This window comes from Pelodiscus sinensis, chromosome 17 (assembly GCF_049634645.1).
Source record: "Pelodiscus sinensis isolate JC-2024 chromosome 17, ASM4963464v1, whole genome shotgun sequence".
Lineage (NCBI taxonomy): Eukaryota > Metazoa > Chordata > Testudines > Trionychidae > Pelodiscus > Pelodiscus sinensis.
In genome coordinates, this window is record NC_134727.1 from 37,727,401 (window position 1) to 37,748,250 (window position 20,850).

The 20,850-nt window shown below is 46.8% G+C and overlaps 1 protein-coding gene across 1 annotated transcript in view; it reads left to right on the forward strand.

The window, feature by feature from the left end:
- Positions 1-17,080: 17,080 nt before the first annotated feature.
- Positions 17,081-20,850, forward strand: part of GALNT10 (polypeptide N-acetylgalactosaminyltransferase 10) — a 146,922-nt gene continuing 143,152 nt past the window's right edge. Inside the window, exon 1 of the mRNA XM_075900594.1 lies at positions 17,081-17,319. Coding sequence (XP_075756709.1) covers positions 17,182-17,319 — 138 coding nt within the window. The 5' untranslated portion in view covers positions 17,081-17,181. The remainder of the gene's footprint in view (positions 17,320-20,850) is intronic.

Below are 20,850 nucleotides of genomic sequence, written 5' to 3' on the forward strand. Positions count from 1 at the left end.
GAACGGCAGCCGAGTCGCCTCAGCAAGGCGGGCTGGATTTGATTAGTTGGAGCAGCTGTAAGCAGCCTTCTCTTGGATTTCTCGTCGCGGCGGTGAGCGCCCTCCCACTGTGACAGCCAAGACGAATTAGGAGCTTTCTTCAAAAACAGGTGTAGCTGCCGCCTGCCGCCTTCGCTAATTGCACGAGCTTCCATTGCTCATTATTCCAGTCCAATCTCCATGGGACACTGAACGGCCACTTCCCATTCAGTCCAACATGAGTTTAATGAAGGAGTACGCCCAGGGCCCCGTCCTCTCAGCTTGTTCTCAGAGCTCGGTCACTAGCATAGTGATAGAAATGTAGCCGTGTTAGTCTGGGGTAGCTGAAAAGCTTCTAGCCAGTGCACCAGGCCTCTCTCTTCTGCCTCAGCATTGTGACGGCCACCAGCGGCTCAGCTAGCAGCTGCTGGAATGGTGTCTGCCTCTGGGCGCATCCGCTCCCTTTTCGGCATGTTTTGCAGTCCACCGGCCCAGAAGCTTTCCCCCACTTTTCACCTCCCTACTTTTAATTGTTTTGTTTTACAGTCAGTATGAAACAGAGCAAGAGCACATCTGCCGCAAAGCACAGGCCACGTCGGGTGCAGCCAACGGAATCCGACAAGGAGATATAAAGAACGGGACAGAAAATAATACTGAAGCCAGTCTAAAAATTGTGGGCGTGCCCCCAGGCGGAATATTATATTCCGTTCTGCTCAGCCTATTGCAAGATAGATAGGGTGCCTGGGGATGGATGATAGATAGATAGATAGATAGATAGATAGATAGATAGATAGATAGATAGATAGATAGATAGATAGATAGATAGATAGATGGGGTGTATTGGGATCGATAGGGGTGTATGGGGACAGATAGATTGGCAATCGGCTGAGCAGGACTGAATATAATATTTTGTCTGGGGGTAGGCCTGCAGTGTGTGTATAAATAGATAGAGAGAGAGAGAGATGGGGGAAAGGGTCCAAAGATGGTTGATGACAGTGATTAGCTCCAAGATGTGAGGATATAAGGAATACCATTCCTCTAGGGTCAGAGGCCTGCAGCTGGCTTGCTGGCTTCTTAGCTCTGCCCACGGCACCTGAGAAAAGAGCTGGATCTTAATTAGCTGAACTTTATAGAAGAGGGCAGCAGGAGATGGAGCGGGGAGACTGCAATGCTCTCCAGAGAGCTGCTACTGGAGCTAGAGCAGCGAGGAATTGCTCCAGAAACCAAATGAACAGAAGGGAGACTGTGTAAATCTGAGGTCAGGAACAGCCAGCCAGCAAAGTCGGGGCTGCTGACGTTCCTGGTCTGAGGGACGGATTTGGAGACGGGAATGCTTTCCTCGCACAGACTGAAGAAAGAGTCTGTGAGGTTTTATCTGCTTAAGAAGGCTTAAAATAAAGCCACTCGCCCTGCTGAAAACTGCTTCCCTGGATTCATCGAGAGAACTCCGACAGAATGACCCTGCGAGTGAGCTGGCTCAGCAAGCGTGAAACCTGGTCTGGTAGCAGGAGGGTTCTGTGAGCTAAGGGCTCTCCAACCCCGCCCCCCCCCTCGATCCTTTACGCAAGACGAGCGAGTGCAGCGGTCAGAATTGTTTTCCATAGAGACTAGCCGTGATACAGCAGAACAACACAATGACTTGCCCAGATAAGGTCCAGGCAGTAGGTTTGCAGAAATTTTGGAGGTGCCCAGAGGCCCAGTTACTTTCTGCCCCCACCCTCAAGGCTCTGGGAGGGAATGTGTTTAGCAGGCTTCCTGCTTCTGATGTACTTAGAAAATCGCTATTACTTTTTGGCTAGCTGTTCTTCAAATTGCTTTCTGGCCTTCCTAATTATATTTTTAACTTCATGTGCCGTCGTTTATTCTCCTTTCTATTTTCCTCACTAGGATTTAACTTCCACTTTTTAAACAATGCCTTTTTATTCCTCGCTGCTTCTTATGCTTGATGTTAAGCCACAGTAGCGCTTCTTTGGTTCTTTTACTGTTTTGTTTTGTTTTCTTAAATTGGGGGCATGCATTTAAATTGAGCCTCTACCATGGTGTCTTTGAAGAGTTTCCATGCAGCTTGCAGGGATACCACTTCTGACACCGTACCTTTTAATTTCTGTCTGACTAACCTCCTTATTTTTGTGTAGTTCCCCTTTCTGAAATTAAATGCCATGGAGTTGGGTTCCTGTGGTGTTTCCCACCACAGGGATGTTACAGTTAATTAATTCGCTATTTCCAAGCGGTCCAGCTATATTCACCTTCTGGACCATACCCTTACTGCTAAATTCATCTTATTAGAGCATGGAATTATATCCATAGAGATTCTCTGAAACAATTTGTTTCATTTACTTACCTGGATTCTATGCTTTCTTTCACCCATAGTGCCACTTGCCCACCAGCATGACCTGTTGTGTCCTTCCTTTATTTTTTGTACCCTGGTATGACTGTGTCACGCTGATTATCCTCATTCCACTGAGTTTCTATGATGCCCTGTCTGTCAATATCCTCCTTTCGTGCAAGGCATTGTAGTTCACCCATCTTGTTATTTGGACTTCTAGGGTTTGTAGATAAGCACTTAAAAGAACTTCTCACTTTTTAGCTGTCTGCCGTTACATAGCGGACTTGATAGGACTCTTTGTCGTTTGACCGTTTCTCACCAGATCTTAGCTGTATTTTATCATCTTCCATTCGTTCCTCTTTACTAGGACACGGAGAAAGTCTATTAATAGACCCTCCCCTAAGGGATGTCTGTCTGATCCATGTGCTCTTCTGCACCTGTCAGCTTCCCCCCAGTCTGTAGTTTAAAATCTGCTCTATGACCTTTTTAATGTGAAGTGCTAGCAATCCGGTTCCATTCTGGTTTAAGTGGAGCCCATCCTTCCTGTCTAGGCTCCCCATTTCCCACAATTCCTCAGTTCCTAATAAATCTAACCCCCTCCTCCCTACATCATCATCTCATCCATGCATTGAGATCCCATAGGTCTGCCTGCCTACCTGGTCCTGTGTGTGGAACTGAAAGCATTTCAGAGGACGCTATCATGGAGATCCTGGATTTCAGTCTCTTTCCTAGCAGCCTAAATATGGCCTCTGAGATCTATCTCCTACCCTTCCCTATGTCATTAGTATTTACATGTGCCATGACCAGGGGCAGATGACCATTTTGCGGGGCCTAGGGCAGCACAATTTCACGGGGGCCCCCTTTGCCACGGCGCATTTGCTGGGCTTCTTGAAGCGAGGGGTCTGGGGCAGCCGCCCTGCTCACCCTGCCCTATATCCGCCCCTGGCCATGACCACCGGTTCCTCCCGGAGATTACATATTTAAATGACTCCACAAATCCGCAAACCTCGCACCAGGCAGGCAAGTCACCATGTGGTTCTCTCGGTCATTGCAAACTCAGCTATCTGTTTCTAATGACCCCCCTCTACTAACACCTGTCTCTTCCTAATAACTGGAGTTCTCTCCCCAGGAAAGGTATCCTCAGTGCTAGAAGATACCACAACATCATCCAGAAGGAAGTTCCAGTTGGATGTTCTCCTTCCCTGAGACTTTCACCCTCCTCGCCAGCTCAGAGGCTCTCTGACCAGAGGTGAGACAGCTCTACTGTAGCCCATAAAGTCTCACCTATGTACCTCTCTGCCTCCCTTGGTTTTTCCAGTTCAGTCGCCCTGGCCTCCAAACCCTGTACATGGTCTGTGAGGGCCAGGAGCTCCTTGCACGGAAGGCACACAGACACCACCGGGCCATACGGCAGGTTATCGTACTTGCTACACTGGGTGCAATAAACAGGATAACCCCCACTTTGCTGCTGAGTTTCTGCCTGCATCCTCTTCGTACTCCTAGAGCGAATTCTGTTTTGATGTTTGTTTGTTTTTAAATCGGGTGGTTTTGGTTTTAGTTTAGGATGTAAAGAATGTTTAGTGTTAAGTGTATCTAGCCCCGTCCCCCCACAAAACTCTGCCTCTAATCTCCCTGGCAAAATGCCCGTTAGCCCCCCTTTGTGTCTTCTCTTTTGACTAGAGTTCCTGACAGTGCTTCTGGGATCATGTAATGATCCTCAGTTGATGATAATGTCAAGCCTTTTGTTACCTTAATCACCCTGCCTCTGGTTATAAACACACTCCCTGCTGCAAAGGTCGTGCTGGGCCCAGCTTGCAAATCCATCATAGCCTCACTTGCAGTTAACGTTGCTGGCAGGAGCTGTGAACCGTCAGCATTCACGGTGCTGGAGCATCTCGGGGCTCCTGTGACTCGCAGCCTTTGGACAAGGTGTGGCGTGTGGTGCCTGGATTTACTGTCTATCACAGTAAAAGAACAATGACGCTGAAAGGCAGCCACGTGAAAACCAGTAAAAGGAAATGCGTATTTACATAGCACGCAGGTAACCTGTGGCACTCCCGGCTGAAGGTCCATCCCCTGCAATCTAGGTTAAGACAAGGAAGACAAAATGGCAAACGATGGATGGGGATATAGGGGAAACAGGACAAGGAGATTGTGAGGTACAGTAGCTTAGTGGGCAGATCCACAGATGGTGTGAAATATCATAGCACTGTAGGAAGAAGCTCCAGTTGAGGATCTAGCCCTAGGTCAGGGGTGGGCAATAAAAAAACCAGCAGCCTGCACGGTTAGTCCCTGGTGGGCCACTGCCAGTATATTTACCTGCGCTTCTGTGGGTCTTGAGCAATCACAGCTCTCATTGGCCACAGATGGCCGTTCGCAGCCAATGAGAGTGGCGGAGGCAGTGCAGACCCAGAGACTGCTGATTGCTGCTCCCATTGGCTGCCAACAGCAATCCACGGCCAATGAGAGCTGTGATAGCCGCTACCTGTGCAGACACTTGTAAATATAAAGGTGGGGAGGCCCACCAGGAACTAACCCTGAGAACCAGATCTCGCCTGCAGGCCGGAATTTGCCCATACCTACCCTAGGCAAATAGAGCGCAGGTGTGTCTTGCGAATGTCAACATTTAGCATAACCTTCTAGAATCCAGCCAAGTCACAGGAACAATCACAGGAAGATGCTTCTCCATCAAAGCATTTTTTCTTTTGTTTTCACTGTGCTCTTGTGCTGCCTGCCTTCTCCTTCAATACAAGTTTTTTGTCTTTTTAAAAAAAACACATATAAAAGGAAAAGGAGCCGACTCTCTTTCCGTGACTCTCACCGGAGACTCTGGAGTGGACCCTCTGTTTGAGCGGGGAGCTGTCTCCCTGCGGAAGCAACTAATCCAGAGAGGCAGTCTGTGCCGTCTCATCTGGCACTTCAGACACATGCTAGCAGCCCCTTCAGCAACAAAGTGCTTCTCAAGAAAAGGCAAGAAAACAAAATGTTGAAAGATGGAGCATATACAAGATGCAGCTGATGAGCTGAGGGAAGGTGGGAAGTGTCATGATGCAGGTAGCAGCTGCCCAGCCAGTAATGAGAAAAAAACCCATAGGTCACTGTTGTGGGGACACTGAGGCCGTACCCTAAAAGTCAGAGTCCTGCTGGATCTGCTTGGAGACTACTGAGACCACACACGCGAATGGCCATTTCCCCCAAATGTATCAAGTCTTGTAATCGAATTGTTTTAAAGGAAGTGTAAGAAACAAAAACAAAGCAAACAGATTTTGCAGGGGCCATTTGGAGCATCAAAGCATATGCTCCATGCCTTGTAAGCATGTCTAGTCTTCCCTGATGTCATCAGATTGTTTCCTGAAAGGTCCAGGTGTGATAGATTCAACAACCTTGCCTAGTAGTAGGTCATTCCACGCATTACGATGCCCCTGCTTGAGAAAGTACTTCCTGACATCTGTTCTGAATCTGATTTGCCTCAATTTCCATTTTATAGCTCCTAGTCCTCTTCCCTCCGCAGGGCTGAGTGTAGTAATTCAAGATGACATTGTCTATATCATTTAAGATTTTATTCACTTCACTTAAATTTTCTCATAACCAGCTCTTTCTCTCTCTCTATCTCTCCCCCTCTAGCTTCATCATTATATAATATGTTAGTGCTGGGTTAAACTTCATTGTCCTTCTCTTTCCCCTTTCAGAGACTTTTTTAAATGGGGCAATTAGTGTTCATCACACTATGCAAATAGTGTGTGGATGGAGGACTTGATTACCCAACTATGATTTTTCCATTACAAATCAATCTTGAAGAAGACTTCATGGTTGAATCAATGTCCCTAACCTACAAATCTGTATTCAAAGAGTTGGAGGCGTAATAGACATATCCTGCATTTCCCTTTCAAAATGGGTAAGTGCCACACAAGATATTTGCAAACATTTGTTCGAAGAAAGGCCACAAATCCTCTTGGGTAGTCACTTCTAACCAGTTGCCAATTTCTGGGATCTAAGTGCAGGAGGATCTGGGATTGGCTGCTCGCTATTAAAAATTTGTGAGCCTACCGACAAGCACAGTTGGAAGGACTTTATGCACCCAGAAGAGGGACTGAAAAATGGTTGGTGGAGCAAGATGGTAAGAGAGAAGGCTGACACTTTCAAGCACTGCCCAGGAGATTTGAACATGGGCCTCCAAACCCCTTAGGCAATGTTGAAAATATTAGCCTGAAAAGATGAATGGTAAGTTCAACATGGCAGGAGCTACAGTCTTTCTGAGGTGACTTTAGAGCAGTGGTTCCCAAACTTTTTGGCATCATGCACCCTTTTTGATTGTTGAGAAACCCTCACGCCCCCTTTCCTCCCCCCTCACCTCCAACAGCAGCAAAACTTGGAATTTCTTCATGCCCCCCAGTTTGGGAACCCATGCTTTAGAGCATTCTGGCTAGCTAGCTCTGCCTATTTTAAAATCTGTCGGATTCATTCCAGGTAAGGCAGCATCTCTGAATGCAGAGCAGGCAGGCTAGGCAAGAATGATTAGTTATTCCGGTCTGAAGGACAGCAACAAGTGACTTTGTTGTTGTTGGTTTTTTAAAATTTAAAATAGCAAGGTTAGTTGGATGACTTAAGAAACTTCCCATTTCCTTGTACTCTCACTGTGCTACACTGTTTAAAAAACATTGCTTTAAAAAAGATTGAACCGAATGAGACTGACATGTCACCCTGCAAGGTGTGTGCTTCATTTGGGGGGTTAGGCTTGATTAGTATTGGGATTGCAAAGCCAGAATTTGTTCTGCTTATGAAAAGGCCAATGGGGACAGTACATCAGATGGGGATTCAGGTGACTGGGGTTCTAGTCCCAGCGATGCCACTGAATCTTGGCCATGTAATTTCTTGTCTCTGTACCTGTTACGTGCCCATTCTTTTTTGTCTTGTCTATCCAGATTGTAACCACTCTGGGTCAGGCACTGTCTCTTCCTCTGTGTATGTGCAGCCCCACGCACAGTGGAGCCCTATTCTTGGTTTAGTGTTATTATAATAATTATAATTATAATAATTAAAAGCTTCAGAGGGATAGCCGAGTTAGACTGTAACAGGAAAGACTTAAAAAACAACAAATAGTCTAGTAGCACCTTAAAGACTAACAAAACATGTAAATGGTATCATGAGCTTTCGTGAGCACAGCCAACTTCTTCAGATGACCGGAGCGTTGGAAGTCCAGATCCAAGAATAAATAAGGGAAGGAGAGAGGGGAGGGGGAGGAAAAAAGAGTAGATAAGCTTCAGAGGGATAGCCGAGTTAGATTGTAACAGGAAAGACTTAAAAAACAACAGTGATAGAGATGCAGCCGTGTTAGTCTGGTCTTGCTGAAACAAAAGACAGGACTATGCAGCACTTTAATTGATCTGAGGAAGTGGGTCTGGCCCACGAAAGCTCATCACCTAATAAACCATCTTGTTAGTCTTTAAAGTGCTGCACAGTCCTGTCTTTTGTTTCTTTTAAAAAAACAACAAATAGTCTAATAGCACCTTAAAGACTAAATAGTTACAAGAGGCTGATAAGAACCATTAGCTTCCACTTGGAAAGGAAGATGACCCACACCAGATTCTATACAGACATCAAGAACCATTAGCACTTTCATTGGTTGGTTGGTTGGTAATGTGCAAGCCATCTTATATCACGATTCATGCCATTTGCATGAGAATTAAACTTGTGAATGAAGTTAAGTTCCAATCCTTCTCTGTGTATTTGGCTTGTGGAGTTGGTCTGAAACAAAACAGCGACCTGGAGGTCCATTAATGAGTGTCCAGGAAGATTAAAGTGTTCTCCAACGGGTTTTTTGTGCTGTGTAGAATATGGTGTTGTCATCTTCCTTTCCAAGCGCAAACTAATGGATTTATTCTTGGGGACTTTCAACACTCTGGTCATCTGAAGAAGTGACTTGTGCCCACGACAGCTCATACCATCTACATGTTTTGTTAGTTTTTAAGGTGCTACTAGACTATTTGTTATAATAAAGTCCCTCACTTGCATTACGCTTGCCAAGTCAAATGACAACTTACACTCGCATTATTTCTATGTCCACTGCACAGCCCACAAGAGTAATTGGAAAAATAGTTTGGGATACTGGTTATTACTTGAGAAAACATTAGGAGAATGTCTTCACAAGAGCAAGCCAAATGCTTGCAACACAAGGAACAAATGATGCACCTGCCTATTTCGTAGGTCGGGGTGGGCAATAATATTTGACCAGAGGCCACTTCAGAAATTTTTTAATTGGCCCTGAGTTGCCCCAGAAGGGGCAGGGCCTCCCGGGGAAGGGGCAGGACCAGGACACTTCTGTGTTTCCCCACCCACAGACCTTGATTGGTTTGTGGGTGGGGGAGCATGTGAAGTCTTTGCCCCCAACCCACCCCCACAGAGAGAACCACCAGCTGTTCTGAACAGGCGGCAGTTTTGTCTAGGTGCCCGTGCCCCTGGCAGTGGGAGGAGACTTCGCGCACTCTTCCCCCCACTCCTGCCCCAGGTCAATCAGGTCCCGGGGGTGGGAGGAACACACAGAGTCTGCCCCCGCCTTGCAAGGGAGCGTTGTGCTTAGAGTCACCCGCCAGCTGAGCAGCAGCTGGCAGTTGACACTAAATGCTAAGTCCCTTGCAGGGCCGGGGGAGACTTCATGCACTTGCCCCCTGTCCTGAGGCCCTGATTGGCTTGGGGGCTGGGGGAACACAAAGTTTCTCACTCCCTGCCCTCCGACACTCAGTGCTTAAAGTCAACCGCCAGGGTTGACTCTAAGCGCCAAATGCTCCCATGTCCCTAGGCCAGCTGTGGGCAACCCGCGGCTGACAAGCCGTATGCGGCTCTTCCCCCCCCCCCATCAGCGCGGCTTGCGAAGCTTCCCCCATGGCTCGTGAAGCCACCCCCATGTCCCTGAGAATGCCCCCCCCTCCCGGCTCCCCTGTTCTCAGCAGGGTAGGGGAGCTGTCCAGTGCTTCCAATTTGGTGCTTCCAATATGGTGGTGGCTGGCGGGAGCCTGGTGAGGCCAAAAAGAATAGAAACGTGCTTCTTAAAGGGGCCTTTTTTTTTCCCTCTACAACTTTGCCCCAGCTCGTTGCGCTGGATCCACTAATATCTTGGCTCTTCGTCCAGAACGGGTTGGCCACCCCTGCGCTAGGCTCTGATTTGTCTGGGGGCGGGGGAGCAGCAGATCTCCATAGGGTGGATCAACCTGCTTGGCGGGCCAGATACAGCCCGCAGAGGTCCTTTTGCCCACCCCTGCCTTAGACAGAAACAACCACTGCCTGCCATAGGAAATAATCGAATTCTCTAGCTAACTCAAGAGCAGGAGTAGATGAAAGTCTTACACTTCAGGAGACTCTTCCAAAAGACAGATATGATTTCATACCTAGCCATGTTTTGAGATACTTCGTGCCTCTCCTCTATCTTCCCACCAGACCTTGGAAATTAGAGCTACTCGGGCCCCAGACAGACATATGCCATAGATTTGTTTCCTAGATATTTTGGCTGCTCCGGGCGGGAAATGAAGCTTATTCCAACCAAGCCTTAATTTTCAATAGGCAGAGTCTGTGTTTGTTAAAAGAAAACTGTAACAGCCTTTGACATTGACATTGGGGATTTATTTTATGCAATAAACAATGCTAATCCGGGCTGATCAGGAGAACAAAAAAAACATGTCGTACTCATGTGAACTGAGCAAAACCCAGTTTCACCGCATCCCCTTTTAGCATCGCTCCCAGACCCCGATCCTTGTAACACAGTGAGTCCAGATAGGAGCACCTCTCCGCTGTTTTCCGTGGAGGGGTGGGAAAGAGATGGGCCGCCACCAGTGGTTACAGAGCATGAGACTTTTTAAAAAGTGCAGTTATTCCTGCTTGCTCCTGGGGCTCTTCGTGCATTTGCATTTTCATAGCGCAGCGTGCGGATCGGAATTGGTTCTGCGTTTCGAAGGAGCCCAGCTAACACGACAGTGCGGCACATACCACAATACTGAACCATGGGAGACCCAGCCGTAAGGCAAGGTAGTTGCCTTGGGCTCCACATCTTCAGGGCCCTGGGGGATAAAGCCCTACTACAGCCTGCTCGCCCCATGCTCCCTCCTGTCTCCATGGGCACGCCGCGTACCGCCTGCCGTTGCTGGCCCTCGCCGACGGCTGTTGCCGCTTGCTGCCTGGCCCAGGTGAATGAGGCTAGGCTGGCTCCTGTGGCCCGAGCAAAGCTCATCCGAGGCTGCAGTCAGGTGGGACTGGGAGGGGAGCTCTCTGGTCCACCCCCTGCAGAAGGCTGGGGGGGGAGGTGGCAGTTCCTTGTCTGGATCCCTTCCTCGGGGCTCCGCCTGCACCACAGCATCCACCAGCCAGGCCCCGCTGTCTGCATGCCGCTTGGGCCCTGCAAACTCTTTGGCCGGGCCTGAACAGTGGAGCATTTTTATCCTTGTAACACGTGACCCAATTCCTGTGCTAAGCTGCCTGGTCTTTCATCAGAAAAGCAATCCGCTTTGGCTCACCTGGGAGATGAGTAGAACTTAATCAATACCGGAGGGGAAAGAAGTGTCCCAAAGAAAAGCCCTTTGTGTGGCTACAAGTTTTGTGTAATGGCCCTTTAAGAGCAGTGGGGTGTGGAGAAGACCCCATCCCAGAGAGCTGGACTGATCAAAGGCCCACGGAACAGCCTTGGAGTAGAATAGAGTGGTAGCTATACACACATTCTCTTGCACACTGTGTGTCACGCGTATGAATCACCACTATCCAGCTAAGGATAATGTAAAATAATTTCTCTGCCGGGTGTGCACAAATAGTCATGACAGCTAAAATCTGTTCTCATTTACACCCGAATAACTTCACTGACTTCACAGGGGTGCAATAAGAATAGACAACTCGATGTGCGAGAGTTAGATTTCATTCTAAAATGAGTGTTCATTTCCAGAGTGTTTACAAACTGGCAGACTTTTCATCAAGATAACTTAGATGATTAAGTAATTTGGAGAGCAAGACACTCATGTACCAAATATTGATCTACATACAGCATGGGACAAATTCTGCTGTCAAAGTCAAACATTTAATTTAGCCGGCAGGCTGCTTTTCCTATGTCTATATATATTGCAGAGCGGCTAGTATCTTTGTTTAAATTAGTTCAAACTTTGTCACTGTCATCTCTCTAAAGGATGATATTCTGCCAAGGGCCAAATGCAGTCCTGTGTATGGACCTGCAAGACAATATGTTGTGCCACAACCACTTCAAAGGATTTTTGCATGATATACATGTGCATATGGAAATACAAGCCCATTAATAGTTCTGCAGTCTTCCATCAGAGGTACTGTAGCTTTGTAACCCAGACAGAAATCCTCAGACAGAAAATGCCATGTACATCTTTATTGTTGTACAATTTTAGTAACTATGTATTATTCAGGAAGGGATTCAGTGCAGATAAAGAGCATACATTTAGCTGAAAAGACCAAAGAAAAGTGAATTCTTGGGTTTGTGTCCTTCTAATATATGAAAGGACAATTGGAAATATTGTATGCTGTGTTGTGGTCACTATGTTGGGCCCATGACACTAACTAAAGAGACAAGGGCTATGTCTACAGTACAGAGTTTTTTCGGGAAAAAGGCCGTTTTTCCAAAAAAACCTCGCTTACGTCTACACTGCAATTGTGTTCTTTTGAAAAAAAATATCAAAAGAACAGAGGGGTTTTTCTGACATTGGTAAACCTCTTTCTACGAGGAAGAAGCCTTTTTCCAAAAGAGGGAGAAGAGGGAGTTCTTTTGGAAAAAGGCGTGTGTGGACAGGGAAGAGGGAGTTCTTTCGAAAGAAGAGGAAAGAGGAAAAAGCACAGGTGCCCTGGTGGCCACTCTGTCCATAGTAATCATCCGGGCTTGCCAAGAGGTGGCGAGCCCTGCTCACCAGCCACGCGGTTCGGCATGCTGCTCATGTGCAGGCTGCGCTGCACATGCGCAGACCGCGCTGCGCATGTACTGACCGCGCTGCGCAGCTGTGCCAGCTTGTAATCTACTCACCATGGGCGAGTAGATCACATTAATTGTCGAGCCCTGGTAATCACAGCTTAAATGCGAGATAGCGTCCATTCAGTGTGGACACTATCTTTCGAAAAAGCAGATCGCTTTTTCGTTGTGCTTTGGCAGTGTGGATGCTCTCTTTCGGAAGAAGATTTTTTTTGGAAGATCTCTTCCAGAAAAGTTTCTTCTGAAAGAACCCTGTAGTCTAGATGTAACCTAGGTGAGAGAGGTCCAAGAAAAGCTATTACCTCATCCCATCTTGTCTCTTTAACGAAAACATTAAGATTTCTAAAAAGAAATAAACCAGTGCCAAATTCTGAGGGCAGATTAAAATGGAAGTACAAGCTGTCTTACTACATATTTAGACTTAGGAGCTGTAACCTGCTCTCTAAATTAAATGTTTTCTTGGTAATTTAGAGCCACGTAATGAAGCTGAAGTCTGCTGGAAGGTGCCATCTAGTGGATTGCACAATAAATTGAAACTGAAATCCTTCCATGAGAGGTAGGGTGGGTGAAGAAAACAGATTTTTTTAAAATAGATTTTTATGTTATAACAGGAAATAAAAATGTAGAATCTAAGCTCTTGTTGCAAGAGACCTGATATTTGCATTAGCTGTGACCCCAGCAGGATACTATATTGCCCCAGATCTGCTATTTCCATTAGCCCAGCTTTACTGCTGTTATGCTTGCAGGGCATCTTCATAATTGTGTAGGTTGTTTATTCTTAATTTAAGAAATGAATCAGCACACTGTTTCTGGAAAGTCTGTTTTGTTTTTAGAATACTGGTTTGTGATTATAAATCATTCAGATTATGGTACAGTGGAATTCATTTAATTAGTACCCTGATAAAGAACATTCTTTCTTAATTGCGACTATTTCCAGAGAACTGATTTAAGCAAATCATTTATGTCAATGACATCAGCCAATGGATTAATGGCAGGGAAAGTTGTGGATGTCTATTTAAATGGTACACACAATATTTCCTCAAAACTGGTTTACAGTCAGTTGATATTAATTGTGATTCCATTTGGTGGGCCTTATTCACTTTGGTTGCACTGTATTTCACTGCAAAAAGCCCAGCACAAGGCCTTTGGGCATCATTTAAGCCTGAGGGATGATTCTCACTGTGTTTCCATCCACTGCAGTATTATTGCTGTCAGACACAAGTGCTCCATGTTTTGTAAATTGCCTATCTTTAAGGACATGCATTACAATTAAGTGAACGTCTTCTTGCGGTAGAAGAAGGAAACTCTTAAGGCTATGTCTACACTCCAGGCTTTTTTGCACAAGAACTGTTTTACGTAAGAGTTCTTGCGCAAAAGTGTGTCCACACTGCCATGTGCTTTTGCACAAGAGCGTCCATGGCAGCGTGGATGCTCTCTTGCACAAGAAAACTCTGATGGCCATGTTAGCTATAGGGGTTTCTTGCGCAAGAAACCCCTGTTGTCCATCCACACTGCCTTCTTCTGCAAGACCTCTTGCGCAAGAGGCTTATTCCTCATGGGGAAAGGAATAACTCTTGCGCGAGAAGCCCTCTCTTCGGATGCTTTACTGTAAATTTACTTGCGCAAGAACACACATGCAGTATAGAGGCTCTGTAAGTTCTTGCGCAAAAAGCCTGCAGTGTAGATGTAGCCCTATGAGTTTCCACTATTTGGGACCATCACTTCACTGGTATGTTTACTGAAGGCATTCTATCTTACCTTTCATAAGCAAAGAACATATCAGCTTCACATTGGCTATAGCTGCCTTTTGCCACCACTATAACTAAAAGTCATGTAGCCATTTCTACTCTGTCATCACACAGTTTGGTCATACACACGTGCTCTATGATATTATTTGACATAGGGTGTCATTCTGCAGCCCATTGAAGCAGATTCAAATGACTGAGTATAACACACACACAAAATCAGTCAAAACAAATGCTGCAAAATGGTCAGCTGTAATGCCAATGACGCTCTTAAAAAGGAAGTAAATTCATTGCCATCTAAGAACCTCACACTTGACACTATGCTACACACCACAGCTACTCGGGACGTAATGGCTATAGCAGGTGGAGAACTTAGATCTGCCTGCATTAAAAAGCACAGATATATACACTTTGTGGAAAAGAAGGACCATTAGCTGTGTGCAATAAAGTCAGCTAAGCAGTTCTGCTTCCATCCAGGGATAGGCAGCAGTATGCATTGATGCTACTTGGTTTATTGCAATTGCATAGGTAATATTGTTAATGGAATAAGAAAACAGTGCCTGATCCTACAATTTTGGCCCACTTATGTGTATCCTCTTTGCCCATGGAGCATCCATTGAAGGAGCAGGGCTTAGGGACAGTGTCACTTTTTTCAAGTGTTTTTTGAGTACCATTTGTCTGCATTTATCTACACAGGCAATTCTCACTGATTTCAAGAAGTGATGCACATATGCAGCAGGGAAAAGGACAAAGAATTTGGCATTTATATGCTAAGTGATCTACAGGTGCATAGGTAATATTGTGTGCGACTGCATAAGGTCTGAATTGCCACACACGTTTTGCTTTTGCTTCAGCAGTTAACAAAAGATTTTAAATTCATAAAAGCAATGTTCAGAGAAATAGCCGTATTAGTCTGTTTCAGCAAAAGCTAGGAGTCCAGTGGCACTTTGAAGACTAACACATCTATTACGGTATTAGAACATAAACTTTCGTGATCTACAGTTCACTTCTTCAGATGCTGAAGAAGAGAAAAGGAAAAAGGGATATCCTGATCAGAGTATAACATCACTCCCATCTCTGTATCCCTTCCTTTTTTTCCCTTTTTCTTTTTCTCTTCAGCATCTGAGGACCTTAGTTGTAGCTCAGGAAAGCTTATGCCCTAATAAATGTGTTAGTCTTTAAAGTGCCATCGATCCCCTTGTTGTTTTTTCATAAAAGCAAGCAGTTAAGGGTTTTAGCTCTACCTTAAATCCACCTTTGCTGTGTCTAGATATTACACCACTATAAAGACATTGCAAACTGGATTTCTTTGTTAACATCATAATTTGGATTCTGGGTTCAATTCATAAAAAAAGTATTGTCCTCAGATTCACAGAAAAAAAAAAGCTGCCTCCCAAACTAGTTTTACATTATCACTTTCATGGTAACTCCGGTCATCTGAAGAAGTGGGCTGTGCCCACGAAAGCTCATGATCCCACCTCCATATTTTGTTAGTCTATAAAGTGCTACCAGACCATTTGCTTGCTGTTTTTTTATGGTAATGAAAGTTATTTACATTTCCCAATGGGTGTGAGAGAGAAGTATTAAACCCCTCAATATGCCTATAATTATTGACTAGTCTTATAAAGACAAAATAAGAATGTTCAGCTGTTAACAATAAGAATATTCTAGCAGGCAAACCATGATTTTTTTTAAAACCTCACTGTTGTCGGCAAACAAAATGAGTATCTGCACCACAGGCACAATTAATTCGGTATTTCTGCAAGAAGCTAAAGGTGAAAAGATAGCACGTCTAACTCTCTGCTTCAATGCACATCTGCCCTTTTTGTCTATTTAACTTCACTGCTGTACATTCAATTTTTTATATCTGCACTTCCCCACCAATGCAAACATATTTCATTATAACACTAAAGCTAATTCTGGGGGTTTTTTTTTGCACATGTCCATTTAGCACCTGATCTTTCATGCTCCATGTAAGTTGAGTGCTTGCGTGGCCACCCATGAGACATTCAAATGCTACCTCGCTGATTAGGAAGGCCTCCATAGTATCCACAGCTGGCAGTATGTGTTTCTACTAGTGGTGCACATCTGCACATGCTTCAGTGTGCATAACATTTATTCTGCCATGGGATGGGATAGCTCAGTGGTGTGAGCGTTGGCCTGCTAAACGCAGGGTTGTGAATTCAATCCTTGCGGAGGCCGTTTAGAGATTTGGGGCTGTGAAGGACTTGATGACCTCTCAAAATCCCTTCCAGCTCTAGGAGATAGGCAATCTCCATTAATTTAAACATATAGAAAAAAAATAGAGGGAACATTGCTGATCTTCAGAGGTGTTGAACACCTATAGTCCCCCCTAACTTCAACTCACCTGGGTTTGGGGGAGCTGCAGTTTGAAGATCAGGCACTTCACTCTTTCACTAGATCTATGCACCACTGCAGGTTTAGCTCCATTGCACCCCCAACCTTTGAACTATTTGCATCCCTGGCGCTCCAACCTTATGCCTTAGGGTCACACCTTGAACCTGCAACTCTTGGCATCCGGGAATTCTTTGCGCCTCTAATCCTGTACTCTGGGGCACAGTGCACCCCCCCGCCCTTTGAATGATCGCACTTCCTCCACGCCTCCCCTTTTGCACTACCGCACCCCTCTGTGCACTTGCACCCAGGCACCGCCTCCGCTCCTTACTCTGCTGCTGCGGTGCCCAGCCCGCTCTGAAGCAGGGGTCTCTACAGGGGCTGCTGCTATCCGGGACCAGCCACATGTGCAGCCCCGCTCCCTTGCAAGCTCCGCCTTCGCAGCTGGCCCAGCGGCGGGACCCCCCCGGGGCCCCTCCCCCATTGGCTCCTCTCCCTCCCCAGGCTGGTTCCCCACGCGCTCTGCAGCCAGCTGGCTGGGGCGGGTCGGTACCATTCGCGCACGTGGGGGGGGGGAGGGACGAAGGTGGGGGCTGCCCACTGAGCGCGGCGGGTGTGGCCTGCGGGGAGGGGGCGGGGCGCTCCGTGCCCCCCCCCCCCCGCGGTGGGAGTGGTAGCGCCCGCCCCCCGGAGCGGAAGTGCCGGAGTGGCCGCTCGCGCCCGCTGGCTCGCGCGGCGCGCGGGGAAAGTTGCGCGGCGGGTCGGGCTCGGCGGCTCCGATGCGGCGGAAGCAGAAGCGGCTGCTGCAGGCGGTGGGGCTGGCGCTGGCCGCCCTCGTCTTCCTGCCCAACGTGGGGCTCTGGTCCCTCTACCGCGAGCGCCAGCTGGAGGGCGGCGCGGCCGGGGGGGAGGCGCAGGTGAGCGGCCGCCCCGGACCGGGGGGGGGTCGCCTATAGGGGTGGGGGGGGCTGCGTGTGTGTGTGGGGTCGCCTATAGGTGTGGGGGGGAAGTCGCCTATAGGGGTGGGGGGGCTGCGTGTGTGGGGGGGAAGTCGCCTATAGGGGTGGGGGGGCTGCGTGTGTGGGGGGGAAGTCGCCTATAGAGGTGTGGGGAGGGCGGCTACATGTGGGGAGGGTGAGTTGCCTATAGGGGTGGTGGCTACATGTGGGGAGAGGGGATCACCTATAGGGGCGTGGGGGGCAGCTCCATGTGGGGAGGGGGGGAGTCGTCTATAGGAGCTTTTGGGGGCAGCAGTACCCTCTGTAGGGGCTGGAGCCAGAGTTGCCTGTAGGGCATGGGGGGAGAGCATGGGTGTCCTCTGTCTTATAAGGGAGTCTGGGGAGCAGCAGGGCCTGCCATGGGGGCTGGGTTGAGACTTCCCTCTAGAGGTTAGGGCGGGGTCATCCTCTGTAGGAGCTGGGGCACCTGGACAGTCACCAATGCATGAGTGTGTGGGGCAGCGTCTGCTATAGGACCTGGGGCTTTGAGGGAGCAGAATGGCTGAGCCGGAGCAGCTGGCCTCTTGGGGCGAGGAGGGGAACCTGCTGCCCCTATAAGGGAAGGTTCTTTTATAAGATGTGTGGATGGAGTAGGGATGTCGCGCACTGTCCACTCCACTCCTGCTCTCCCCCCCCCTCCCCCCCATCTTGCTGCCTCTGTATCAGGGGCAGGGGAAGAAGGGAGGTGGGAGCCAGTGGTTGTGAGGAGCTGGCTTTTAAACTGGCTCCCCACAAGCACTGGATCCTGTGGAGATGCCTTCCCCTCCTCAATCCCCACGGTGCTGCCTCTGATAAGAGAGGCAACAGCGTGGAGTGTGAGGGGGCAAGCGGGAGCCAGTGCAAATGGGAAAACAGCTTTCGAGCCAGCTCCTCATGGGTATTGGCTCCCGCAGAGCTGCCTCCCATAGATACAGAGGCAGGAGAGCAGGGTGATAAGAGGGTTCCCGGAAATGGGGCTGGAGGTGCACTGGCTGCCGCTACACCCCAGGGATTATCGAATAGTCCTGTAACTGCTAAAATTGGATGCAGTTACACAGTTATTCAGTTACACACTATCTAACATCCCTAGGATGGAGAGAGGGGCAGTCTGGCTGCCACTGGGAAGGGACTGAAGGGGGATGCTCCGCTTACTTGGTTTTCCCCCTGGATGCCTACAAAGGAGAAGGGGTCCCCTCTTTCTACTTCCCTTATGGGGCAAGGATAATGTAGTTGGGCTTTTTACCTCACTTTCATGCTGTCTAGCCTTCCTAGCATGGTGGGGGGTGATGGGGCAATACATATTACCTGATTTTCCTAGTTCCCCTCTTAGGGGAGTAAGAGGATCAAGGGGGCTAGCAGTGGACTGCCTGTATTTCTGGAAGGATTAGAGGTTGAGGCTCATCCAAATGTTGTTCTCCTCCTTTGGGAAGGAGGAGAGATGGGGCGACGTTCCAAGGAGGTCTCAGGGGGTAGCCATATTAATCTGTAACGTGTAATGTTAGTCTCTAATGTGCCACAGGAGATTTATTCCAAGGAGGTGGCAGTGATGGGGGGAGGGGGAGGGGGAAAGGGGTAGGTGCTCCTTTGTTTTGATGACATTTTTTGTAATGGGGTGTCTTGGGTACCTGAACCTTCAGAGTAGCTTTATCTGACTTGAAGCTTCCTCTCTCTTTCGTTATGTTAGTCTGAGTTCTCTTCTGTGTCCCTTTCTTGGTTTGTCTTTGTGTCATTAAGGACTGGGACTTAAGGAGCATGAAGTATTATTCTGTAACTATCAGTTTAACTTCTCCATTACAAAGCTGTCTTTGTTCAGAATCACTTATGCTTTTAGTTATCTAAATCTTTACCTCCTTGGAGATTTGCCATTGCAACTGTGCCATGAAGGTGTGGGAACTTAGAATTCTAACTACTCCTTAGTGTGGAAGAGAGCTCTCTGAGAGACTCAAGCTGGAGATTAGCTGTTCCCTCCCAAAAAAATACTTTTTCAGAATAAAGGACTTGGTAGATAGAAGCCTTTTCAATACACTATATTGATATAGGCATAGTTATAGACATGTCTTTATGGTATTCTTAGTTGTAATGAAACATATTATGATTCCTGTATGTGCTATGGCTTCTGAAATCTGCAGAGTTTAAGAAATATGCCCTATGAATATTACATTTTAGGCGCTCCTGCTGCTCCTGTCCTACACCTGCATTCAGTTACATGTAGTGACTTTTTGTAGAGCTTTGATTATAAAAATCAGGTTAAACTGGCCATTTTGCATAATTTGCTATTCTGATAATAGGGGGAAATGTAAAATCATGTGACCTGTTGGAGAATGTGTGGAAGGAAAAGTGAAGTTGGCTTTTATCCAAAAGGAAGTTTTCATAATTTCTGACTGGGATGCAAGATAGGATAATTTTCCACATTTTCTTACGTCGAAATAACAAAGTTGCATTTTTTTATTTTGATCTTTCAGTATCATTACTGTAGATTTGCCTTAATTTTGGATAAATAACGAGTCAGTGAGGTGGCCTGCCACTACTTTCCCGCTATATCTTTGAGTTTTCCATATGTAAGAACCTCATTTTGCCCTTATTGAACAGTGGAGTTCATGTGCTGTTTCTTATTAATGTTAAAAATATTATCACCTATTTCATGCATGGCAAAAATGTCACCATATTTTGACCTGCCTTCAATTTTGATTGTAAACTGTACAGGGCAGAAAGTATATCGACTAGAGCTGTGTCTACACTTGCAAGATTTTGCGCAAAAGCGGCCGCTTTCGCGCAAAATCTTGCCACCTGTCTACACTGTCTGCGAGTATTTGCGCAAGAACACTGATGTTCTAATGTACGAAGTCGGTGCTTCTTGCACAAATACTCTGATGCTCCCACTCAGGGATAAGTCCTCTAAGAGGCCAGTGTAGACAGGCAACGTTAATTTCTTGCGCAAGAAAGCCCGATGGCTAAAATGGCCATCGGAGCTTTCTTGTGCAAGAGAGCGTCTACACTGGCACGGATGCTTTTGCGCGAAAACACATCTTTTGCGCAAAATCATGCCAGTGTAGACGCAGCCTAGGTGTTTGGAAAATCCGTAGGATAGCTAAATTGTTACTGAAATACTGGTACTGATTAGCTCCCAATAGCATCCACAACATCCTTGTTGCTCTAATAGGGAAAAAGGTGGTATCCGTGGCTTAGGGAGCTCTCAATCATAATTCAAATTGTGTTTGTTCCAGGCACTAAAACTATAACTTATCTAAAATCCTATTTTTAATTTTGGAAAATAAAAAAGATACTGAACATATTGCGTACAGGCTGCTTACTCTATTTATAGCGCAAAATTACATTTTACATAAATAATCTCTGCAGCTGTTTAAATCAAATCACAAAATTATATGGTTTTACAGAAAGAAGGAATAAAATTATATACATATGTAAACTGCAGGATCACGCCCTTAGATAATAAATCCTGTTTTCACTTAA